Raw genomic sequence first — 25,406 nt, forward strand, 5'->3', positions numbered from 1 at the left:
TTTTGTGGATTTGGATTTGCACCCTTTGAAGCTAGGATACCTGTATTGCTGAACGCATATCAGGTTTAAAGAGACTGTCAGATAAGGATGCGAGCTTAAGTCAGAGGATGACCTAAGGGAAGGAGTCCCATAGCTCACGGCTAGATGTTAGGGATAGGCGCTAAGCGTTTGGAAATGAAAGGTCTGACATGAAGAACGCTGAAGGTCTTGGACCCTTAAGGGATATGCGGTTAAAGTCCTAAAAGAAAAGAAGATTGGTTTCTGAGGATGGCAGTTCGTTGGCACCGATCTACTGTCAATTAAGACTTCCTATGGAAAGGGAGAAATGACGTCAAAGACACTGAAAATGACGTCAGGGAGAAAAAGGCTATATGGATTCAACCGTTTGAGATGGAAAGGGGGGTCAGTCTTTCAGCCAGAATAGAGACGCTAGCATGAGAACACACTAAACTTATAAAGTTCCTCTGTATTCCCGGAAGAGGTAAGGCAAATTGCTGCCTCCGCCTTCCTCGCCCTCTTCCCAGCCCCCGCCGCTGGCCTCAACCAATGAGCACGCACGCCAGGGCGAGCTGGGGGACGTTCTGTGTCGTCACCGCTACGCACACTTTATCAGGCGTCTTCCCGCGCCGCAGTCTCTCTGTTCTCCCGGTTCCTTAGAGCTCGTCGTCTCTGCAGTCTTCTGACTTTTAATTTCCAGGTAAGTGCGTTTATCTTGCCCAGTGATCATCCCCCACCTCACTTCCTTGCCCTTCAGGGGCGAGGGACGAGAGAGTAGGAATAGTGGCCGCCGACATGTAGGCTTGAGCTCCGAGGTCGGTTAGTTCCAGGCTCGAAGGCAAAAATCTCTTAATTGTGAGGCTGGTGTGCTGCATCTGAACGGGTGGGATGCCGGAAGGCACGGGCCGGGTCGGCGGCGGTGGTAGGGACCATGCGCCAACCTATATCGGCTGTCTCTTCCCACGTGACCGCCGCCATCTTGTTCTGCGGGGAAAGAGGAAATGCAATGCTGCTGTAGGCCTGCGCGACCATACAAAATGACGGGCGTGGCGGCCTGAGATGTTGTAGGCATGCGCGGTAGTAATCATCAAATGGCGGATGGGCTCACCCGGCCTTGCTGATTCCCGCCTTTTCTGCTCCCGAGCCCCTTGCTATTTGAATTATTTTTTTCCTCACTCTCTGTGTTTCCCCGTAATTCTGTCTCCGAGTGTTTTACACCTCACCACTTGCCACATCGACCCCCCAAAATTCCTTACACTCTCCCTCTAGGACTTGGATTCTGCCATGTCTTCTGAAGAAGGAAAACTCTTCGTGGGAGGGCTCAACTTCAACACTGATGAGCAGGCACTTGAAGACCACTTCAGCAGCTTCGGGCCTATCTCTGAGGGTGAGCCATGGATCAGCCCCCAGGTTGAGGGTTGGTGGGTAAGAGTGAGTCTAGGACTAAAACCTGAAATTCTGCCTTCCGCGTCTGTGAGGTACAGTTAGGCTGAGAAAAATACAATGGGATACGGGATTTTTTTTCTGGGGGAGGAGGAGTTGGTGGGGGCGCTGTTTGATGTGTGCTGCTGTGGCTGTGCCTGTGCCTGGTTTGCTTGGCAGGCTATTGCCTTCCACTTTAATGTTCTAACATATGTATTTCTGCCTCTCCCCCACCCTCCCCAGTGGTTGTTGTCAAGGACCGGGAGACTCAAAGATCCCGGGGTTTTGGCTTCATCACCTTCACAAACCCAGAGCATGCCTCCGATGCCATGAGAGCCATGAATGGAGAGGTGAGGCCTCCTGCCTGCAGAGGGGCCTTCTCCCTGTCTGCCACTTTCTTCGTTCTTTCTGTTTTCCCTCTATGTCTGCCAGGGGCAGCGTGGCCAAGAAGCCCCGCAGTGTCCACTCACAGGAGCATGACTGCCTTCTGTTCTAGGGGGTGGAGGGCAGCGGCAGACAGAGCCGGGCTGCCTGGGAGGCGACGACTGGTCCTGCATGAGGCCGAGAAGCCACCTGTGGATGGTTGACCTGCTCTGGGCTTAGGTAGTAGAGTCTGCAGACCTGTGGGCCTGGCCCGGAGAGGACCTCGTGAGTCTGCTGGGATGGACTCTGAAGCCTCAAACCAAGAGAGGCGTCTAGCCCTAATAGTCGGGCAGCTTAGAGGAGTGGGGAGGAGAACTCAGCCTGAGTTCAGTCAAGATGTAAGTAGTAGCAGGGGAGCACGGTGGATTCAGGTCCTTTTGTGGGATTCTGTAGCTCCTGGTGAAGCCATTTTGGTCAGAGGAGCTTGTCTTGGTCATGGCACCCAGATTTTGGTGCCCAGCAAGAATTTCTGGGCTTTTGCCTACCTGCCTATGCCCATTCTTCCCTCATCACTACATTGACTGACTGACAACACTTCCTTGTATCTGTCTCCTTCCCATACCTAGTCCCTGGATGGGCGCCAAATCCGTGTGGACCATGCAGGCAAGTCTGCCAGGGGAACCAGAGGGGGTGCCTTTGGGGCCCATGGGCGTGGTCGCAGCTACTCTAGAGGTAAGTGCAGTCATGGTTTGATTATGACTTTAGGTAGAGCCGTCTAATTTGTTAGGTGCGTATGTCTGAACAGCTGTTACTTCAATGTTTTTCTGCAGGTGGTGGAGACCAGGGATATGGAAGTGGAAGATACGACAGCCGACCTGGAGGCTATGGATATGGGTATGGGCGGTCTAGAGACTACAGTGGCAGGTGGGTACTAAGAGGTTGGGATAGTGAGGTACCAGTGTTCTTAAGAATTCAGTAGCCTAATACTCATACATAGTTTAGCTGGAAATGGGAAGTTTACATGAGGCTCATATGTTTGATGTGGTCTGTTTATACATTTTTGAAAGTTTTGTGTGGCTGGATATATCAAAGGTCAATTGCCTGTGCCCACCATGTGCCAACCTCATGGATATAATTTCCATTATCACAAAAACTAGCTAAAATTTATATTGTGAACACACTATTATGAAATTTGACATGTATAGTTTTTAATATGTAACGTATACAAAGTAGGGTACATTTTTGTAAAACAACATCGCTTTTTCCCAGAAGCCAGGGTGGCTATGACCGCTACTCAGGAGGAAATTACAGAGACAATTATGACAACTGAGATGGGGCATGCACACAATGTAGGTGAGACCTGAATATTGGCACTTTGTCAATCTGTGTTCATCAGGTCCTCTTCTCTTCCCTTTTGCTTTTTTTCTCACCACACTGCCCTTTATCTCTGCTGCCTTCCAGCCAATCTGTCAGCCTCCACTCCCCTGCTCTTGCTATCGTATGCATGCCAGAACTAGTTGCGGGGGTGGGGGATGTTCTGAAAGTAATCTCTAGGGGAATGGTGGAAATAAAAGAGGTCTGGTGTGCTGCGTCTTTATCAACTCTGGGAGGTTAGCATGTTATCAGCCTGTTTCTTCCTGACATCAAAATTGTACCGTTCTTACTGTTCTCAGATACACAAGGAATAACACTTCTGATCCAGGATCGTCCTTGCAAATTGCTGTATTTATAAAGATTTTTGGAGCTGCGCTGAAACGTCTGTTTTAGTACATCAAGTTCTATTTTTGAATTGAGCTCCCAAGGTAGTTTGTTAAAGAACTTTAAGAAAGCTCCATGTGTTCTTTAAACACTTTTCCCCCTTTTAAAGACAAATTTTAAGACATTTGTTAACGGTCCCAATATTTTTCCTTTTATCAGAATTTTTGTTGAGGCACTCAGGATTATTGTTGCTGGCCAAGAGAAAAAAGTGGCCAGGATAAATCAAGTTTTTTAAATTAATGTGTATTTTGGGACATTAAAAATTTGTAAATGATGTTTTCTCATGGCCAGAAAGTGATTTCTGAATGTACCTATGAACAATCTACATCAAGATCATGATTACTAGAGATGTTTTTTATTAAAGATCACTGTCCTGATTATATAGAAGAGCTTCTTTAAAATGTTTGTGAATGTCATTTTTTAATACTGGAAGAAAAAGTATTCTGTTGTGTCTGATGTGTTTAGGATGTCCTTTATGGAGCTAATTAAAAGATGAAACCTGAACACAAATCAATACTGATAATGCTTTTTCCTTATTCAACCCAGTTGACAATGTAGAACTAGAAGCAAGACAGGAAGACGAAGCTTGGAAAAGGCCCCGGGATGGGCAGGAAGTGCCAAAAGGGTTGAGGCTTGAATATGAAGTTAGTAAAGTTTGGGTTCCTTTGGCTGTATGGTGAGACATGAGATGTGATGGCTGCAGATGAAAGTCGATTCCCTTATGACTAGAATTGGGTTGTCTGAAGTCATTTCTTGGTTTCTTGGTTCTTTTCACAACTGTTTTCTTAAGTTTGCTTTTCTGAGCACAAGGTACATGGATACCCTTGCAAGATTGTTCAGAAAATATTAAGTGCCTTAATCTCATGACCTGACTCTACCCTATACAGACAGAGTAGCACACTTTTTTGAAGGGGATTGTGGTGATATATGTGAGACATATACTGTGACTAGAAAATAGGGATTAAAGTTCAGCCTGGATTCAGATTCCTGAATTCAAATGTGGGTGTTTCTTCTCCCTGCCCTTTTGACATTTAATGAGAGATTTAACTTCTCCTTTCTTTAGCATAGTGTTCCACATCTGGGGAGGAGAGTCAGATGAATAAGTTATAAAAAGCCACTGAGAACAATATTCTGTCATAAACATTGTCTTAAGTGAGAAGCCCATGGTGGCCCTGTAAATTTGGGGGTGGGGGCTATCATTAGCTGTTCAGTTCTGCTTTAATTTTAGTGAGTGTTCTAGTGGGTATCTTTGGATCCCATGGGTCTTAGTCCTTCATTAGTTCCAGTTAGAATGGTTTTCACCTGGCCATTACTGAGCATAATACCTCCAGGCTGCAGACTCACCATTTATTACTCTAAACAGTTTGCTTCATCCTTGGGGCATGGAGGCTCCACATAAGCGTCTCCCAACTAGCAGGAACAGGCCCCAAGGATCCTCCTTTCTCCCACCCAAATGGTCATGAATTTGCTTTGGCAGGTGGATGAAGACTCAGGAACTTCCCAGAATACTGCTTCACCCACTGAGCCAGGCCCAGGTTATGGGGCATTGTGGCTAACCCTACCAGGTGGGTACTTGGTCAGAGGAAGCACTCTATGCTGGGCCTTTGGGGAAGTAAGGTGGTGGGAACTGGCAGAACCACTTGCCTTAAAGGTCAGGGGTGGGGAGGAAATAAACCCAGTGTCACTTGAGGTCCTATTTTATCATCAACCACAAATGACAATGGTTGGGTAGATTTCCTAGGTGTGTGTATGTGTGTATTAACAGCAACAAAGAACATAAAAATAGCCTCAGATTTCTGTGACAATTGTTCTACTTTCCAGATGGATAACTGGAGATAAAATGATTAGCTATGGAAAGCCTATGTCTAGGTGCTAATTGTTGGGAAGGAAATGGCCCAGGGGGTCCACTGCAAAGGTCATGCAGACCTTAGTAAAACTCAAATTAGAGGTCCAAAGCTCCCCAAACTGCCAGCGTGAGGTTGACCCTAGAACCACAGTAGCAAACATCACAGGCAAAGGACATTAGTGCTAGAATTACAGGAGTGTGATGCCTTCCTTGGGACTGAGCCCATAGGCTTGTTGCATGCTAGGCCAGCTCTATTCAGCCTCCAAAGATCAGTTTTTAGGCCCTGCTTCCTATCTTCAACTAAAGCATTTTTAAAATGGAAACTGCTTTTTGGTGGATTTTAGAGTTTTAAACAGAAAAATGTTTAAAATGGATAAACTCCCTAAATAATGCTACCACATAACCTTATACCACATTTTGCACTGAACGGATAGAGAATGTACTATCCTATCTTTCCAGAGTCAGATCTATGGTTAGGGCATGTGAAAAGTCAGTATCCTGGTTTTGTAAGGTTCCTACACCCTTCTCAGCTACAGTCCTCTCCCTTTACACGGTTGAGGCTATCCTTTGTGGTTCACAAGCTCTAAAAGCATTGCTGCTTCCAGTTTGATGGCAAGAAAAATATTGGTGCAACCTGATGAGCGTTTTAAAGCCACTTCCTAAATAATTAGCACAATTATAGTAAGGCTCTTAGTGTTTTTATGTATTCATGTACACTGTAGCTGTCTTCAGACACACCAGAAGAAGGCATCAGATCTCATTACATATGGTTGTGAGCCACCATGTGGTTGCTGGGATTTGAACTCAGGACCTCTGGAACAGCAGTCAGTGCTCTTAACCTTCAAGCCATGTCTCCAGCCCAAAATAAACCTGTATTTTATTTGAAGAATGGTTTTGAATTCAAGGCAAACCCTTGATATGTGTGAAGCAAATTTTATGATCTTGTACTATGGATGAAAATTCACTAAGTTTCTGTTATTTTAACAAATTAGCATGGCCTATGGGAAAGCATTTAGTAAGGATTTCTTGTGCATCAAAATATAAAATTTGTGGGACCCATTTGCTTTGAATTAGACTGATACGCAAAAGCAGGGGGTTTCTAGCCAAAAAGATGTTTGTGTCCAGTTTAACTGACTGGGGAAGGGAGCAGATGACACTTTAGAAAATGAGCAGAGTTAAAACAATTTGACTTTAACCATTCAACAAAGTTTTTATTTGACACGTGCTAACACGTACATAAAGTATTAAGTTGACATTTCTAAAACCTGTTTCAGCAAAGTAGTATTTTCTGCTTCACTAGTTGTCATTGCAGGGGATTCATAGGTAAGTAAGCAGTCCACCAACCTAAAGCTTATTTTGAGATGGGACTTTATGAAGCCCAAACTGGCTTCCACTTCCCAAGTGCTGTGAGGCACATTCCCTCTTCAGAAGCTTGAATTCTTATTCCTGTAGGTATTTTTATTTCCAAGATAGTATATATTTAAAGCATAGGGCATGGTTTGGTGACACACATTGAAGATAATTGCCATTTTATTGCATTCACACAATGTGCTTTTGGTGTCTGTGAAAATGATTTATCCGCCTTTTAAGTGTGTGCTACAGTATCACTATGGTGATGCTGTCTTCAGGAAGAAAACGGGACTTGGAATATGAGGTGAGTATGCTATTGTTGAGCTATCTCTGCTTTTACTTTAAGGTTGAATACTGTCCTTATGTTGGATCTCTATCTTGGCTTTTGTAAAGTTTATAAGCAAGTGCAAACCTTTTGATATGCCTTTATTTTCCAAAATAATTATTAAAATTTTAATTAAAAAGCTTTCATGTGTATTGCATGTATGTCTGTGCAAGGGTGTCAGTTCCCCTAGAAGTGGAGATCAGTGGTGAGCCTGCCACGATAGGGTTCTGGAAGAGCAACCACAGAGCCATCTCTCCAGCCCCCAAAATCATTGTTTGAATTTTGGTCTCTGTATGGTTGACGCCTGAATATTAAAGGCCTCAGTTTGGTCTCAGTTTGAAGCCACCCAGTGGCACTGGGAACTAAACTCAAGTCATCTGCAAGAGCAACATGGACTCATAAAGGGTGCTGGGTTTTGTTGGAACCCTGATTGATTTCGGCTTGTGGGGGCTGGGTGTGTAGATACTAGTTCATAGGCCTGATTTGACACCCCCCCCCCCAATTTTCTTTTCATTGATGTTCTGCCTCAAAGTAGTCTGTGTAAGGGAGTTGAATGCCCTGAAACTGGAGTTACAGTTATAAATTGCCATGTGGGCTGGGATTTGAGCCCAGATATCTTTTTTTTTCCCTCGGAGCTGAGGGCCGAACCCAGGGCCTTGAGCTTGCTAGGCAAGCGCTCTACCACTGAGCTAAATCCCCAACCCCTCTTGGTCTGACTTCTATTCCCAGATCCTAGAATAACTCCTGAGACATAGGCCAAATATGTTGGAATATGCATCTGCACTCCTGACATTTTTACCTTTAGCTTTGCTAATTATATGATCAAATGTGCTCCAGCTCTATGTCACTTAAAGAAGGAAATAAGTTCTCAAATGTTTGGTGATTTCAAGGTGTATAAGCATACACTGTCCTTTAAAATTAGATAGGAGGCCATAGTGGTACTATGTTCATGGTTGCCAGAAACCCTAAAGACTACAACAAAGGCTCTACACAAACAGACTGAAGTGGTGAGATATACCACCTAAGGAGTGCTATTTACATTCTTGAAGATTTGAATTTTGTTTTCTTTGACCCATTGGTGATTTAAGAGTTTTAGGGCTTCTATTGTGATACAAGACCATGACCTTAGAGACATTATTAAAGAAAATCTGGCTAAGAGCTGATGGAGAGGCAGTCCTGCTTAGTACACTATGCCCATAAACCCTTAGTAAAGATTTTTTTCTCTTTTACTAAAGATGGGAATTCTTGGCCCCTGTCCCTACTACACCATGCAGGATTGTTAAGTAGCTTGAGCTAAAATAGGAAACCACAGTTGCAGGAAATGTAGTCCAATTTCATCCAGGAGAACTTGCATCTAGTCCTAACAGAATTTTGGCTCTTAAGGGCCTTTCCAGAGTTCAATTCCCAGCATCCAAATGGCAGTAGCATTAGCTCTCATTAGTGCCTATGGGCATTTCTCATCACTGTTCCAGTCACAGCTAACTAGGCCTTCTTACTTAGCAGCCTGGGAAGCCTGTGTGTGTGTGTGTTTTCTTTTGCTTACAAGCTTGGAATAATCTCTATCACCTCAGGAAGGGCAGAAGTAAGAATCTCAAGTTATAGACCAGCCTGGGCCAACTTAGTTTACCATAGGTCCTGAGTTCAATTCTCAGGAACCACATGGTGGCTCACAACCATCTGTGAGATCTGGTACCCTCTTCTGGCCTGCAGGTATATCGTAAATATTTTTAAAAAGCTAAAACTATCTTTTAAAAATATGAAAGATGGGGCTGGGGATTTAGCTCAGTGGTAGAGCGCTTACCTAGGAAGCGCAAGGCCCTGGGTTCGGTCCCCAGCTCCGAAAAAAAACCAAAAAAAAAAAAAAGGTATTGAGGGTATAGTTAAATCATCCACCACACAGAAACATGATTGATAATCAACTAGTTATTCTGCCAGTCTTGTTCGTGTTTCTCCCTGCAAGTCCTCTGTGAAGATGGCTCAGTCTGTAAAGTGCATGCTGTGCAACGATAGAACCTAAGTGTGGGCCGCATAAGGGAGGCACAACTATAACTTAACACTGAGAAGTGGGCTTTCCTCTGGCTCTCTAGCTAAATGAGTGAGCTCCCAGATTCAATTAGGGGACCTCTCAAGCCTTAAGTACAAGAGTTGTGTGGTCAACCCTAAAATGAACACATGCAGATAACATAGACTGAGTACACTTGCCAAGAGTGTACTCAAAATAACTTCAAAATAAGTTTTTAAAAAGATGGAGAATGATTGAGAAATCTGCTAGGTGTTGCCTGGCTGAATATGAACTTGTACAGTTGGGCATGTGTGCACACAGGTTACACATATACAAGCTCCATAGCCTGGCTTCCTGTCTGGATTCTTCAGGCAAAAGGATCATACCCTTGCCTTCCAGAATGTCTTCCAGAAGCCTTTAATCCTACTATTCAGTAGATTCAGGGATTCTGAGCTGGAGACTTTCCTGGCCCACGAGGGCTACTCAGAAGTTGTCCCAAAAAGCAAGTCCTACCATCCCCTAAAACCTACCGACCATTTAGAAACCTGTCTCACTTTTAAGATAATAAATATAGCTCAGGGAAACATGGGAAGACCCTAGGACATTGTCCTGTAGTTGATGTGGGATGGGTGTTAGTGTGTATTCTAGGGCAAGACAAACATCGATTTGCTTCAGGATTCATGAAGAAGATCTATAGAAACTGAAGTGTTGCCTAAGGGCCGAAAAGGTGGCTCAACAGTCGAGCACCCACGTTCTGTGGTTCACACCACTGGTAACTGATCTAACTGGTGCCTCTGCACACATGTGCAGGCACGCAATTTTAAGACCAGGAGGTATTCAGGAGGCAAGTGGATTTCTGAGTTGGAGGTGGACAGAGGAGACTATAATGTCGCATTAAGGAGTAGGAGGCCTTCAGAAGGAAAATAAGGCAGTGTGTATTCAAATAATGGGACAGGAGACCAGGATGGAAGGAATAAGCTCAGTAAGCAGTGAGTGTGAAGAAGCTCAAGACATTGACTTGTCCCAGACTTAGGGAGCCCATTCTAGACTCAGGAGTGAACATACTCTCAAGTATGGATTTCTGAGGGCTAGAGGGATGGCTCAGCGGTTAAGAGCACTGACTGCTCTTCCAGAGGTCCTGAGTTCAATTCCCAGCAACCACATGGTGGCTCACAACCATCTGTAATGGGGTCTGATGCCCTCTTCTGGTGTGTCTGAAGACAGCAACAGTGTACTCACAGACATAAAATAAATTTTAAAAATGGATTCCTAAGACCAAAGGATTTTTACAAGTGGACTGGGGACTTGGTATATCAGGGGCATGCAGTTAGAAGACAAATACGACCACTCTTGTCAACCGCATTAGCTAGCTTCCAGAGGTTGGCGATTTCTGTAGTCCAGATTATGGTTGCATCGTTTTGTACATCTATGGCTATACATAGTGAACCCCCTCAGGATTTACTTCACAATGGAGCACAGCAGAGTGCAGTGGTGCCATCCTGTATCCTGTTATAGGCAATGGGACTTAAAAGCTCCCATGGGTTTAAGGTTCTTTTCTCAATCATTGTAACCAAAGTTATAACCTCCAGAAACTGCTTTTCATCAATTCCTACACCAAGAATGAGACTCGCCCTCAAACACTCCCTGGCCACTGACATCTGCCTCTTAGCTACAAGCTGACTGCCTTCTCATTAGCTTGTTCAAACTATCACGTAGTCTAGTGAGCATGTAAATTACTTAAAGTTTGAAAAGTTGGCTGCACTAATGCATGCCTTTAATGCAGCAGCGGGGTGGATCTCTACAGGCCTGATCTACACAGTGAGTTTCAGGATAACCAGAACTACATAATAGGCATGGTCTCAAAATCAGCTGAGGTGCCATGAATCCTTGCTTTCAGGAGTTAGGCAGAGGCCAACCCATCTTTATGAGTTCCAGTATACTCTGATCTCCAGAGCAAGTTCCACAACAGCAGAAGCTACATAGAAAGATCCTATCTCAAAAAAACCAGAAAATGGAAAAGAAATGTGTGTGTGCACACGCCTTCACGGGCCATCAGATGCCCTGGAACTGTTTTTTCAGGGAGTTGTGAGCTGCCAGGTACCCTAGGAACTGAACATGGGTCCACTGGAAAACAGCAGACCCACTCTTAAATGCTAAGCTACCTCTCTACCCCTAAAAATTGAAAATGGCAGAATAAGTGCCAGAGGTTGCTGTAGTTCTGATTAGTATGGCTGTGCCTGAAATACCTTGACAGCCCCTTAAGTTTAGCAGTAAGTGAATGTAAGTCATAAAATGAAAGGGGGACTAACCTTGAGGTGGGGGAGATGTTAAAGAAAAGAGGTTATTGAAGGAAGGGTACAAGTGGAAGCAGGAGTTGGCAAGAAGCCAAGAGGATAGTCAATATTTGACTTTCATTTTGTGTGTGTGTGTGTGCCATGTATGCATTGGAGGCCAGAAGTGGGCAGTGAGTCTCTGGAACTGGAATTATAAGCAGTTCTGAGCCACATGATGTGGGTGCTGGGATCTGAACTCAGGTCCTCTATATGAGCAGAAAGTGCTCTTTAACCATTAAGCTATCTTCTGAGCCCTCAGAAAATGTTTGAAGATATTATAATAATACATTGTATGCTAATTTAGGAAATACAATTTTCAAATTAGTCTAACCACGAAAACTAGTTGTAATTTAGTAGATTTCAGGTACTCACCAAACCTTTCTGTGTATTAACTCATCCAGCCCCCAGTACCTGTGGGACAGGTTTTTTCAGGTGAGACTGATTCACAAACAGGTTACAGGATTTGCCTGAGATCAGCAGAGCCTCTCCCAGTGGCCAAGTTCTATTGCCTTTTGAAAACTTATACTGCTTCTTGAAACAACAGCAAACACACAAAAGCTAGCACAAACTCTTTGCGTTGATAAGTAGTGGTATCCAATCTGGACACTAACTCAGGAAAAAAGGACCAACAGTGGGTAAAGCTGCCAAAGGTGAGCACGAGCTTCATCCCTGATACCCAGATGTATGCCATCCAGTGGCCTTCGTACACGAACTGGTATGTGTGTTCCCCTCTCCCAAATACATTTTAAAAACACATTGATCATAATGTTCTTTAATCAAGTGTGGATCACAGATGAGTGGCAGTTAATCCTCTAGTGCTGTGGATTCTCTCATCTATAAATGAGAGATTGGAACAGGATCCGCAACATTCCTCTTAAGATTTAATTGCCTGGATGTGGTGATGAATAATGTAGTCCTGGTTCCTTGGAAGGTTAAGAAAGGAGGATCACAAGGTTCAGGCCAGTCTGGAAGACTTAGCAAGGCCGAGTCTCAAAAAAAAAAAATTCTAGGGGTCTGGAGAGAGGGCTCAGTGGTTAAGAACACTGACTGCTCTTCCAGAGGTCCTGGGTTCATTTTCCAGCAACCACATGGTGGCTCCCAACCATCTGAAGACAATCCTGTCTGAAGGTCTGAAGACAACAACAGTGGACTCATAAAAGGTAAATAATTCTAAAAAAAAAAAAAAAGAAAGAAAAAGACCTGGAGCATGGTGGCATGAATCTTTAATCCCAGCACTGGGAGGTAAAGACAAGGATCATAAATTCAAGGCCACTCAACTGCATATCCAGTTGAAGGCTAGCCTGGACTACTTAAGAGTCTGTCTCAAACAAAAAACGATAAAGGACTGGAAGCCATTGTGATGATCCAATACTTGGGATGTGAAGACAGAAGGACTAGCATGTATATAATGAGTTGGAAAGCAGCCTGGGTTACATGACACCTTGTTTTTTAGTTTTTTGGTTTTTTTTTCGGAGCTGGGGACCGAACCCAGGGCCTTGCGCTTCCTAGGCAAGCGCTCTACCACTGAGCTAAATCCCCAACCCTGACACCTTGTTTTTTAAACAAAAGGTACTTGCCCAGCATGTCTGAGGCTCTGGGTCCTTTCCCTATACTATAAGAAATTACATGAATACATGTTAGCTACTTAAACAGCATCCAGCTCTTTGTCCAGTGAATAATTAGAGCCTTGTTAACACTACATGTTTGTGCCAAGTAATAGTTTATTCTTTTGAAGTTAGATTGCAGGGGATATTTAAGAGAGATATCAATAGGATTCACTTACCTATTATTTTGTTCCTCACTTCAGACAACCTAAAAAACATTAGTTGATGATTAGTTTTTTGTCAGCTTGACACTGGAAAGAAGGACCCTCAACTGAGAAAATGCCTCCATCAGACTGGCCTATAGGGATATTGTGGAAGCATTTTCTTGGCTAACGATTGATGTGGGCAGGTGCGTCTGGGTTGAAGAAGCAGGCTGCAGTATGCCTTGAGGAGTAAGCCAGTAAGCAAGGTTTCTCCAGTCTCTGCTTCAGTTCCTGGCTTGATTTTCAGCCTTGACTTCCCTTAGCGATTTAACAGCAAAGGCTTGTGCAACAACTACTACCCAGTGAGCCATATCCATCCTGCCTGCTTGCTTTTTGAAGTAGTTTCTCACTATGTAGTCCAGGGTGGCCTGGAATTAACTAGCTAAGCCACCCTGGATTCGAACTCATGATCCTCCTGCCACCCTCTATCCCCTACCTCACCCCCTTATAGGATTACCACTATGCGATCTTGAATTTCAGCCTTGGAAATTCTGTTTATGACACTGAGAGAATACAGATTCTAGTTTAAGATGAATATAATAGACGACTGGGATAGTTTCCTTAGGTCAAAACCCCAAAGCTCGTTTTTCCTAATTGCATCTTGTTATTAAAATACTCAAGTTTCCTAGGGGCAACCTTCCAAGTCCACTTAGTCCCGGTGAACACACACATGGATTCTTCTCATCACAGGTGTTTAGAGATTCATCACTGCTCTAAGAACTAGAGAATATTCTACGAGTCGGTTTCCGCATATATTTTACTTGCCTGGCCAAATGTGTGCTGCTAAGCAGCAGCCTAAACCACTTTCATGAGAAAGTCGTATTTCTGATTTTTAACTAGTGGTTGGCATACGCACCCCTATCCTTCGGATCCCAGTACAATATCCCTGTCTATACAAAAGGTGTCAAGGGGAAAATGAATAGAACTCAAGGGGTGGAGCCTCGGTCCTTGTACGGGAAACTACAGTCCGTTAATGCGCCTGCGAGGCTCCCACGCCCCAGGAAAAGTTCCTATCGATTTGCTCTGTGCTCCGCAGCTCTTTCTGGTTGCAGGCAGCCATCTTGCCTGGAGCTTGAGACAGGGAGAAGAGAGAGAAGGAACGGGTGACACTGGGCTCAGGGCCGCCGGGGGGGAACCTCAAGCGCTAGGGGTAGCCCCGGAGGTGGTCCTGGGTCCTGGGCTATGCTCTAGGACCAGAAAAGGGAAGGCAGAGGGCAGAAGGCTTGATGGGTGGAGAATGTCAAACAAGACTTGCTATGGGGGGGAGGGGCGTTGCTAGGGCAACTGGGAAGGGCGGGGTCATGTCTGAATTGCTGCTGTGAGTCACCGTCGTGCTGCCCAGGAAAGGCAGGGCTGGGGTGATGACCACGCTATCGACCCAGTGGGATTTCGCGACATCACCTGTGTGGAGGGACTTCGTATCTATGGCAACTGTCACCTGGTGGAAGGGGCGGAACTAGATTTCCTCTGCCTGGAACGCTGACATTCCAAGCCCTTGCCCTGCAGGCTCCCGCAGGCAGACGCACCAAAGAAGGAAGCCAGGGAATGGCCGCGGTGTGGCAGCAAGTCTTAGCAGTGGACGCGAGGTGAGGCGTGGGGTTGGAGCCCATGGGAGCGGAACTTACTGTGGTGCATGAGCAATGGTGATAAGTGAAGCTGGGCGGAGAAGTTGGCTAGTGCGGCTGCGTGAGCATGCGCAGTAGCTTGGTGTAGGATAGTCCTGCGGTGCAGTGGCCTGGGCTGGAGAAGGTGCTAAAGAGCATGCTGGGAAAATGCGGTTTGAAATGGACATGCGCAAAGAGACTGTCTTTGGGTGGGTAGTGGAAGTCAGGCTGGTGACTTCCTATCTAGTCCCTCATTGCCTATCCTCTTCCCCAACTTTTCTTGATATCACCATCCTACTATTATTACACAATTGCTACCCCATACTAACCTCTACCATTACCTGACCCTAACTTCCATTATGTACATTACCAATCTGACATATGTCATCATGCTAGACTGATATTACAGTTGGCTCAAACTGACCCCAACAGAGCTGCAAAGTAACTCTATTGTCGCCAGACTGATCTTTTCATCATAACCACTAATTATTGCATAATTGCCCCATCACAATCCCAAGAGAAATCCCCTTTTGCTGCTCTTGATCACTCTTCCCATCTCAGTCACTGCCAAACATAGTACCACCCTATGCCTCGAGCTGATTTATTCCCTCTGTCCTGTGCCTGCTGCCTGCCCTGCCTCCTGGACCCCACAGGTACAACGCCTACCGTACACCAACGTTTCCACAGTTTCGGACCCAGTATATCCGCCGGCGCAGCCAGCTGCTGCGGGAGAATGCCAAGGCTGGGCACCCCCCAGCACTGCGTCGGCAGTACCTGAGGCTACGGGGCCAGCTATTGGGCCAGCGCTACGGGCCACTCTCTGAGCCGGGCAGTGCTCGTGCCTATAGCAACAGTATTGTCCGCAGCAGCCGTACTACCCTTGATCGAATGGAGGTGAGCTCCTGGCTGCACCACCTGCTATGTATCTTCCCTGCCTCCATAATGACCACAGCCTTTGGTCAAACATCAGCGATGCACAAAGTACTGTTTCAGGGTCAGTAGAGGACTAAAGGGTAATATAGACGCCAAGTCCATGCACATTGATAAACAGTGAATTAGATAAACACGGAGCAAGTCAGATTGATGAGTTGATAACTTACCATGGTATAGCAAGCAGTGCTAAGATAGTAACGTAACAGTTACGAGACAAGTGTTTGGTGCATAGATATAGTTCAGTGATTGCCTAGTATAAGTAAGGCTCATGAGCTAAAGTCACTGCTTTGAGCTAAAGGAGGGAGCTGTGTTTAGTAGGGAAGACTTCTCTGGGGAGGTAACCCTGAAACCTGCCAGAAGTGAGAAACTGATCTGAGTGGTTTTCTGGGGAGAAAGTAGTCATTCCTTGTGAGGAAAACATGTATGTACCAAGGCTGTATTGAACAGGCAAGGACAGAAGCAAGGGCACTAGTGAAACTGTTGAAACTGCACAAGCGAGCAGTGACAGTGGTGGCTGGCACCGTGTATGGTGAGAAGAGATGAGGCTCCAGACTTCAGCTGTTCTGAGACTAATTTCTTTTCTTTTTGAGACAGGCTCTCACCATCTAGCCCAGGCTGACCTCAAATTCACTATGTAGCCAAGGCAGGCTTTGAGCTCATTGATCGTCCTGCCTCAGTTTCCCAAGGGCTAGAATTAGAGGTATGCACCATCCCCAACACTCTCTCATTTGCAGGACTTTGAAGACGATCCCAGAGCCCTGGGGGCTCGAGGACATCGCCGTTCTGTCAGCAGAGGTTCCTACCAGCTACAGGCACAAATGAACCGTGCAGTCTATGAGGACAGGTACATACCAGAGGCAGGCAGGGGGTGGAGATTCACCAGGAGGAGAGGGGCCCTGGGATGTGGCAGTCTGAACACCCACACCTACCTCCTGTCACCCCTCACTTCCTGTTGGGGCTCAGGCCTCCCGGCAGTGTGGTACCCACGTCGGTGGCAGAGGCAAGTCGGGCCATGGCCGGGGACACATCGCTGAGTGAAAACTATGCCTTTGCAGGCATGTACCATGTTTTTGACCAACACGTGGATGAGGCAGGTGAGCTACTGGGTGGCAGGGCCCATCACCAAGCATTTGTTCAAACAACTACCCAAGGCATCCTTTTCCAGAATGCAAGGCCTCTGGCACCACAACTCAGAAGGAAGAATTACCACTGATAAAACCTTTAGCAAATGCAAATGCTCTCTGCAAATGGTCTGCAACATTTTTGGTACTTTGGGTACTATTATAAAAAACCACAGGGGTTGGGCATTTAGCTCAGTGGTAGAGCGCTTGCCTAGCAAGTGCAAGGCCCTGGGTTCGGTCCCCAGCTCTGAAAAAAAAGAAAAAAAAAAGCCACAGCAACCCAAGAGAGCTCTTTGTAGCAGGCTGCCCAAGTTCTAGAGTCTCTTGGAAGAGTTCAAAATCTTTGCTGATGGTAATTCCCTTGCAGAAGGCATAGTGGGGCACAATGTGTGGATGGTTTTGCAAACTCCTGAGAGCTTAATTATTGTAAAGTACTCAATAAGACAGTACAATTTGTTTGCATTGCAGAAGAGTTTTGCAGTCCTCAAAATGCCTGCTAAAATTAGAGGGTGTTTTGACAGTAGGCCTTCTAAGATTGCAACTACCTTTATAAGCCAAGGAAAGTCCTTTGTGGAGGCTATCATTCCTTGTGCTCAGTGAATGTGTTGACTCCCACAAATGGCTCCTTGGCATTTGCAGTCCCAAGGGTGCGCTTCGCCAATGACGACCGGCACCGCCTGGCCTGCTGCTCACTGGACGGCAGCATCTCCCTGTGCCAGCTGGTGCCTGCCCCACCCACTGTGCTCCATGTGCTACGGGGCCACACGCGTGGCGTTTCGGACTTCGCCTGGTCCCTCTCCAATGACATCCTCGTGTCCACCTCCCTCGATGCCACCATGCGCATCTGGGCCTCCGAAGACGGCCGCTGCATCCGTGAGATCCCTGACCCTGATGGCGCCGAATTGCTGTGCTGTACCTTCCAGCCGGTCAACAACAACCTCACTGTGGTCAGACTCCAGGACACCTGCTCACCAAGGGCGGGCACGCTGGGTCTGGAGGGCTGTCTGGGGCAGTAGAGGATAAGGTTTAATACCCCCAAGTCCTAATACAGCAGTCCGTGGTCAGACTCAAAGGGAAAGAGACCAACAAAAGAGCACAGTTCATGATCTGGTGTGGCCTTGCTGTGCTGACTGTGTCTCCACTCCTGGGCTGGGGTGGAGGGAGTGGCTCATGGCCCTGGGATTCCTCTGGTCCCATCAAGCACAGTCTCACAGTTTTCTGTCTACAGGGGCTGCTGCTAGGGAGCAGGATGGTGAGGCTCCAAGCTCGGCTAGTCTATCAGTGGCAGCCCCACTGTTGTCAGACTCCAGGACAGACTGGTCAGAGGGCAGAGGAAGGACATGGAAAGTCTGGCATGGCCTTGGGGGGGTAGGGAGTTGAAATGTAGGGGAACAACAGGCCATGAGTGAGCTAGCACTCGTGGCTCTGTCTCTTGACAATGGTAGCAGCTCATGGGCTTCAGGAGGGGGCAGTCCAGGGTGTAAGGGAAAAATGTCAGGTGTTAAAGCTGAGCTTTGCAGACTCAGAGAACGAACGAGACTGCTTTGGTCTCGTGAGCCCAACTGGTCTATTGTGGGCATTTTGAGGAGTAGCTAAGGAGTAGGGATTATGCCTGGGTCACCTGGCATGCCTGCCACAGTCCCACTGCATTAACCACAAAGGACTAGATGGGTCAGAATGATGGTGTATGTATTCTACCCACAGGTGGGGAATGCCAAGCACAATGTACACGTCATGAACATCTCCACAGGCAAGAAAGTAAAGGGTGGCTCCAGCAAGCTAACAGGCCGTGTCCTCGCCCTGTCCTTTGATGCCCCTGGCCGGCTGCTCTGGGCAGGTGATGACCGTGGCAGTGTCTTCTCCTTTCTCTTTGACATGGCCACAGGTAGGCAGACCCCACCCCTGTTTCGGTACCCTTGATTTTTCTTCTCCCAGGACTCAGTCCTTGTCTTCACTTTTGCCTCCACGGATTCAGGAAAGCTGACCAAAGCCAAGCGACTAGTAGTGCATGAGGGTAGCCCTGTAACCAGCATCTCTGCCCGGTCCTGGGTGAGCCGTGAAGCACGGGACCCCTCGTTGCTCATCAATGCCTGCCTGAACAAACTGCTGCTGTACAGGTGGGTTCCTCCCCACTCACAGTCATCCTGTCAGGGAGGGCCTGCCCTTTCCCTCAGAGTGGAACAAGAACCTGTCGCCATCACAGTAATTTCACTGAAGACAGAGGACCTCGTAATGTGATGAAGATAGGGTTGGGGATTACAGAGCTCTGGGTTCCATCCTCAGAAACACGCCCCCCCCACACACACACATACACAATATGCACTATAGTGATTCCCAGTCTATAATATATGTACTCTGCAATAATCGTGAGATCAATAACAACATAAATAGTAATAGTAGAATAAGAATCTATGTGAACATTGCTATGACCCGGTCCCATTCAAAGCACTTTTTATCTATCACCTTATTTAATCCTCACAGTCAGTGGGAGAGCACTTGCCTAGCATGTATGAGGCTCTGAATCCCACTCCCAACATTATAGCTAAAGAACAAAACTAGCAGGACTTAGTCCTCTTTCCTTCTTTTAGATTTTTCCACATGTATGTGTTTGTGCACGCAGACAATTTGTGGCGGTCTGTTCTGTCCTGCCTGTACTTTCTAGGAATGGAAGTCAAGTTGTCAGGCCTGGCAGCAAGTGTCTCTACGCACTTATGTCATCTCTCCAGTTTCCTTTTCTTTATTTTTCTTTATTTCATGCTGGGAATTGAACCCAGAACCTTTTTTTTTTTTATCTTTATTAACTTGGGTATCTCTTATTTACATTTCGATTGTTATTCCCCTTCCCAGTTTCCGGGCCAACATCCTCCTAACTCCTCCCCCTCCCCTTCTTTATGGGTGTTCCCCTCCCTATCCTCCCCCCATTACCATCCTCCCCCCAACAATCACGTTCACTGGGGGTTCAGTCTTAGCAGGACCCAGGGCTTCCCCTTCCACTGGTGCTCTTACTAGGATATTCATTGCTACCTATGAGGTCAGAGTCCAGGGTCAGTCCATGTATAGCCTTTAGGTAGTGGCTTAGTCCCTGGAAGCTCTGGTTGCTTGGCATTGTTGTACATATGGGGTCTCGAGCCCCTTCAAGCTCTTCCAGTTCTTTCTCTGATTCCTTCAATGGGGGTCCTATTCTCAGTTCAGTGGTTTGCTGCTGGCATTCACCTCTGTATTTGCTGTATTCTGGCTGTGTCTCTCAGGAGAGATCTACATCCGGTTCCTGTCAGCCTGTACTTCTTTGCTTCATCCATCTTATCTAGTTTGGTGGCTGTATATGTATGGGTCACATGTGGGTCAGGCTCTGAGTGGGTGTTCCTTCTGTCTCTGTTTTAATCTTTGCCTCTCTATTCCCTGCCAAGGGTATTCTTGTTCCCCTTTTAAAGAAGGAGTGAAGAATCCGCATTTTGGTAACCCTTCTTGAGTTTCATGAGTTCATGTGTTCTAGGGTAATTCAAGCATTTGGGCTAATAGCCACTTATCAATGAGTGCATACCATGTGTGTTTTTCTGTGATTGGGTTACCTCACTCAGGATGATATTTTCCAGCTCCATCCATTTGCCTATGAATTTCATAAAGTCATTGTTTTTGATAACTGAGTAATATTCCATTGTGTAGATGTACCACATTTTCTGTATCCATTCCTCTGTTGAAGGGCATCTGGCTTCTTTCCAGCTTCTGGCTATTATAAATAAGGCTGCTATGAACATAGTGGAGCACGTGTCTTTGTTATATGTTGGGGCATCTTTTGGATATATGCCCAAGAGAGGTATAGCTGGGTCCTCAGGCAGTTCAATGTCCAATTTTCTGAGGAACCTCCAGACTGATTTCCAGAATGGTTGTACCAGTCTGCAATCCCACAAACAATGGAGGAGTGTTCCTCTTTCTCCACATCCTCGCCAGCATTTGCTGTCACCTGAGTTTTTGAATTTTTTTTTTTTCTCCCGGAGCTGGGGACCGAACCCAGGGCCTTGCGCTCGCTAGGCAAGCGCTCTACTGCTGAGCTAAATCCCCAACCCCAAGTTTTTGATCTTAGCCATTCTCACTGGTGTAAGGTGAAATCTCAGGGTTGTTTTGATTTGCATTTCCCTTATGACTAAAGATGTTGAACATTTCTTTAGGTGTTTCTCAGCCATTCGGCATTCCTCAGCTGTGAATTCTTTGTTTAGCTCTGAACCCCATTTTTTTTAAAGATTTATTTATTTATCATATACAAGTACACTGTAGCTGTCTTCAGATACACCAGAGGAGGGCATCGGATCCCATTACAGATGGTTGTGAACCACCATGTGGTTGCTGGCAATTGAACTCATGACCTCTGGAAGAGCAGTCGGCGCTCTTAACCACTGAGCCATCTCTCCAGCCCCTGAACCCCATTTTTAATAGGGTTATTTGTCTCCCTGCGGTCTAACTTCTTGAGTTCTTTGTATATTTTGGATATAAGCCCTCTATCTGTTGTAGGATTCCCAATCTGTTGGTTGCCGTTTTGTCCTAACAACAGTGTCCTTTGCCTTACAGAAGCTTTGCAGTTCTATGAGATCCCATTTGTCGATTCTTGATCTTAGAGCATAAGCCATTGGTGTTTTGTTCAGGAAATTTTCTCCAGTGCCCATGTGTTTGAGATGCTGCCCTAGTTTTTCTTCTATTAGTTTGAGTGTATCTGGTTTGATGTGGAGGTCCTTGATCCACTTGGACTTAAGCTTTGTACAGGGTGATAAGCATGGATTGATCTGCATTCTTCTACATGTTGACCTCCAATTGAACCAGCACCATTTGCTGAAAATGCTATCTTTTTTCCATTGGATGGTTTTGGCTCCTTTGTCAAAAATCAAGTGACCATAGGTATGTGGTGAACCCAGAACCTTATACATGCTAGTAACACACTCTACCACTGAGATATACCCACAGCCTAAATTATTTTGTTCTTTTGATTTGGGGACAGAATTCGTTCTCACTCACTTCTGTCACGTTACAATTCTTTAGCTGGGGTGTATAACGTAATAACCAGAATCACTTCAAAAAGGTGTGTTTTTTCATGCCGGGCATAAGAAGCTCATGTCCTGGATCACAGTACTTGGGAAGTGGAGGCAGGTTGATCTATAGGAATTCAAGACGAACCTGGTCTACATAGCAAGTTTCAGGTTAGCCAGAACTGCACAGTAAGACCCTGTTTTAAATTAAACAAGCAAACCTAAGGGGCTGGAGTGAGGGCTCAGCAGCAGTTAAGAATGTGTTGCTCTTCCAGAGGACTGAAGTTCAGTTCCCAGCAATCATGACAGCTTACACCTGCCTGTAATTCCGTTCCAGAAACCCAACCCTTCTTCTGGCCTCTTCTAGTATTATACACGCGTGGTGTGGAGACACACATGCTGGTAAAACACCCATAACTGAAACACACATAAACTGAAAATACGTAATTGTAAAGCAAAGTTAGTGTGGTGATACGCAACTATGATGCCAGCACTCTAAGGCCTGATGCAGGAGGATCACTTGAATGCCTGAGTTCAGACTGTAGAACACAGTAAGATTCTGTCTCCAAATGAAAAAGAAATGTGAATTTTGCAAACACGAGATACAAGATTCAGAGCATATACTGGCCCATAGCTGGTCATCTCCTGAAGCTGAGTCTGTGCCCTAACCTTCTCTTTTGCCTTCTCTTCAGAGTGGTGGACAACGAAGGGGCACTACAGCTGAAGAGAAGCTTCCCCATTGAACAGAGTTCCCACCCTGTACGCAGTATCTTCTGCCCCCTCATGTCCTTCCGCCAGGGGGCCTGTGTGGGTGAGTACTTAGGAGCAGGGGAGCTGGAAAAAGGCAGAGACCAGTAGTGCAGCCAGCCTGATTCCAACATCATGACACCCATGATTTCCTGGGCCTTATCTCCTGTACCTTAACGGCGTCAAATCTAAACGCTTTAAACATGGAGCCACAAACAGCTTGGGAACTCCACAGCTGAGATACAGAGCCCACACTGTCCTAAAACCTCCATAGTCCTCACAGAACCAAAGGAGGCAGATGAACTCCCTTCTAGGGATAGTTCTTTGTAGACTACCCCAAGCTATCCGAGGCCCTCACATCTCACATAACCTCAAGGACTTCATCCTAGGAGTGCCACCGTAGCCCCCTGATAGCCTCTCCCTTTCATCCGCACAGTAACAGGCAGTGAAGATATGTGCGTTCACTTCTTTGATGTGGAGCGGGCAGCCAAGGCTGCTGTCAACAAACTGCAGGGCCACAGCGCACCCGTGCTTGACGTCAGCTTCAACTGTGACGAGAGTCTGCTGGCCTCCAGTGATGCCAGTGGCATGGTCATCGTCTGGAGACGAGAGCAAAAGTAGGGTCCTGTTACCCTGTGCTGCCTACCAATCCCTTTTCCTTCACTCCAGTCTTGTGTCATAAATTAAATTCCTGTGGTTGTGTTGAAGAGCAACTCCCAGGTCTCCCACAAGGAGGCACTAGGGAGCACTCAGGCCTCCAGTGGAATGGGGACCAGTTCCTCAATTGTGCAGTACTGTGTTCGTTTTGTCCCTTCAACAAGCACTTACTGAGTATCTGCTGTGATGTGTCATATAAGCATGCAGTCAGTAGACAGGAAGGGGGGCACCAACTATGTTGTCAGGAGCTGTTCTGAAAAGTAGGGCCTCAAACCCCTATGGGCTTGCATCTCAATAGTGGCAAAAAGACAAAAGTACAGCCATTCCTTGGTGTAGCATTTGCTTTCTAATTTTTCAACTTTATGACTTTTTGACCTTTCAGTGGTACCGAACCACACGCATCTATCCAGTTTTGTTTTTCTACTTTCAGTATGGTGTTCAGTAAATTACGTGAACTAGTCAACACTTTGTTGTAAAGTAGACTTTGCATTAGGTAAGTTTGCCTACCTGTAGAAAAATGTCAGTGTTCTGGGCACATTTCAGGTAGGTTACACTAAGCTAGGGTGTTCAGTAGGTATATTTGTGCATTTTCAACATAAGATAGTTCAAGACAGATTTGTTGGGGTATAACCCTGTTTGTTCAAGACACATCTGTATATAATAGGATCGATAGTTAAAGATGAGTGCTGTGAAGAAAAACAAACGGAGGAGATAGGAGCTTGCAGGAATGGGAGGGGCGGTAGCTTCTTGGGGCAATGTCATCAGGAAACGTGTTCCCAACAGGATGACATTTTAAAGAGCTGAATGAAATAAGGGAAGTCATAGGGTAGTGTAGGAGAACATCCTTGTCAGGAAGAAAGGTTAGATCAGAGACTCTGAGCCTGGAGTAGGTCAGAGTGTGACTGGGTGGAGTGTTCGAGAGGACATGAGACACGTCTTTGGGGCATCTTGGGCCATAGTAAGGGAGGAAGCTCAGAGAGCAGTAGGGAAATTAGGTACAGAATGTTAAGTTCAACCTCAGGGTTTTCACCAGACTAGGTTGTGAAACTCGCCAACATTAGAAGTTTCTGTTTGGGTGGACCCCACACTTAATCTGTGCACTGAGTTGCGTCCCACAAGCAGTGAGCAGAGTATTGAGTTCTTGGCGTACTAGATTAGCATGCAGACAGCCATGGACTCTGGGGCTAAGGCACTGCTCCTGCTGTGGGGTAGAAGAAATAGGAAATCTCTAAGTCACACCTATCTCCTCTCATGTCCATCCAGGGTCCGTATTTCAGTCCTGGACCTTCTCAGAGACCAAATACTAATGTTCATTATTGGGTATTGTCTAGGAAATAAATTCTCAGATCACCATCAGTGGTTAGGTGATGAAGAAATTTGAAGGGGCTCTTACAGCTCCTATATGCTGCTACATTTGTACCAATTGAAACTCTGGCTAACATCTTTAGACCTCAGAGTCCCCAACCTGGTGAGCTGTGGGACTAACAGCAGCTCTTTGAGGGAAGAAGACAATTTCCTATTTATTTCCTCTCTTGTTTAAGAGTATGGTCACTTCCAGCCAAAAGCATTTCTGACTCCATCAGCCAGATCTTAGGTTATTAGATTAGAATGTCAGTGAGCTGGACTGGTCATTGTAGTCAAAATCAGATGTGTGTGCCAACATCCCTAATCCAGCTTTGGGGTCAGTGATTTTTCTATGAGGACTGTAACTTAATGCAGCTGGAAGGTACAGCAAAGGCTGCCAGACCGCAGTTAAATGCTAATAATCTCTTGAGAGAACCTGCCAAGGTTAACACTTCAGACCTGTGCATTTCTGTACCAAATGTATGCACCATGTCAACCAAGGTCTGTAGGTAGCAAGAGAATTTGAGTAAATAACGGTTTTCTCTAACTTTCTCCTTTTCTTCACACTCTCCGTTTTCTTTAATGAGTCTGGTTTTGGGATGATTGGTGATGAATAATATTGTTTGCATGATGTTTGGGGAGTTTACTTCTTGTGCAATTTTTGAGGTGGCAGAGTTGACATTTTATGTTAAATTATCTTGGTGACACTTTTGACTCACAACCTGAAGGAAAATAAACACTGAGCAAACAAGAAAGAATAAAAAATAATGTTATTGGTCAAA

At 45.8% G+C, this 25,406-nt stretch overlaps 2 protein-coding genes and 1 long non-coding RNA gene across 15 annotated transcripts; 2 read left to right on the plus strand and 1 right to left on the minus strand.

Annotated features, from left to right (window-relative positions):
- Positions 1 to 14,883, minus strand: LOC147998152 (uncharacterized). Its single transcript, XR_015646918.1, has 4 exons — positions 14,829 to 14,883; positions 13,180 to 13,208; positions 11,769 to 11,807; positions 1 to 981 (listed from the first exon to the last, which is right to left on the minus strand). It is a non-coding gene; the product is annotated as an uncharacterized LOC147998152 (long non-coding RNA).
- Positions 613 to 4,050, plus strand: Rbm3 (RNA binding motif protein 3). Of its 8 annotated transcripts, none has more exons than NM_053696.1 (7): positions 613 to 697; positions 1,267 to 1,384; positions 1,663 to 1,769; positions 2,409 to 2,514; positions 2,613 to 2,706; positions 3,052 to 3,131; positions 3,456 to 4,050. In NM_053696.1, exons 2-6 carry the CDS (start codon positions 1,282 to 1,284, stop codon positions 3,110 to 3,112), a joined length of 471 nt encoding a protein of 156 aa, NP_446148.1. In that variant the 5' UTR covers positions 613 to 697; positions 1,267 to 1,281; the 3' UTR covers positions 3,113 to 3,131; positions 3,456 to 4,050. The 8 variants fall into 8 exon arrangements, 4 of the variants coding, with proteins under 4 accessions (NP_446148.1, XP_087455065.1, XP_087455066.1 ...); XR_015646138.1 differs by having other exon boundaries at positions 636 to 697; positions 1,916 to 2,514; positions 3,052 to 3,135; XR_015646139.1 differs by having other exon boundaries at positions 636 to 697; positions 1,916 to 2,514.
- Wdr13 (WD repeat domain 13) lies at positions 14,168 to 25,406 on the plus strand. 6 transcript variants are annotated; one of them, XM_087600044.1, is made up of 10 exons: positions 14,224 to 14,306; positions 14,710 to 14,789; positions 15,204 to 15,701; positions 16,475 to 16,584; positions 16,704 to 16,834; positions 17,501 to 17,808; positions 18,566 to 18,746; positions 18,837 to 18,978; positions 22,569 to 22,687; positions 23,060 to 25,406. In XM_087600044.1, exons 3-10 carry the CDS (start codon positions 15,696 to 15,698, stop codon positions 23,242 to 23,244), a joined length of 1,182 nt encoding a protein of 393 aa, XP_087456170.1. In that variant the 5' UTR covers positions 14,224 to 14,306; positions 14,710 to 14,789; positions 15,204 to 15,695; the 3' UTR covers positions 23,245 to 25,406.

This window comes from Rattus norvegicus, chromosome X, assembly GCF_021556685.1.
Source record: "Rattus norvegicus strain SHRSP/BbbUtx chromosome X, alternate assembly SHRSP_T2T, whole genome shotgun sequence".
Classification (NCBI taxonomy): domain Eukaryota; kingdom Metazoa; phylum Chordata; class Mammalia; order Rodentia; family Muridae; genus Rattus; species Rattus norvegicus.

Excerpts from the sequence above, each read along its gene's own strand:
- Rbm3 (NM_053696.1), top strand. The coding sequence starts at position 1,282 with ATGTCTTCTGAAGAAGGAAAACTCTTCGTGGGAGGGCTCAACTTCAAC. Across the intron at positions 1,770-2,408 it reads TGAGAGCCATGAATGGAGAG|TCCCTGGATGGGCGCCAAAT; the intron begins GTGAGGCCTCCT and ends TCCCATACCTAG. Across the intron at positions 2,707-3,051 it reads TCTAGAGACTACAGTGGCAG|AAGCCAGGGTGGCTATGACC; the intron begins GTGGGTACTAAG and ends GCTTTTTCCCAG.
- Wdr13 (XM_087600042.1), top strand. The coding sequence starts at position 14,749 with ATGGCCGCGGTGTGGCAGCAAGTCTTAGCAGTGGACGCGAG. Across the intron at positions 16,835-17,500 it reads CCAACACGTGGATGAGGCAG|TCCCAAGGGTGCGCTTCGCC; the intron begins GTGAGCTACTGG and ends TGGCATTTGCAG. Across the intron at positions 18,979-22,568 it reads AACAAACTGCTGCTGTACAG|AGTGGTGGACAACGAAGGGG; the intron begins GTGGGTTCCTCC and ends CCTTCTCTTCAG.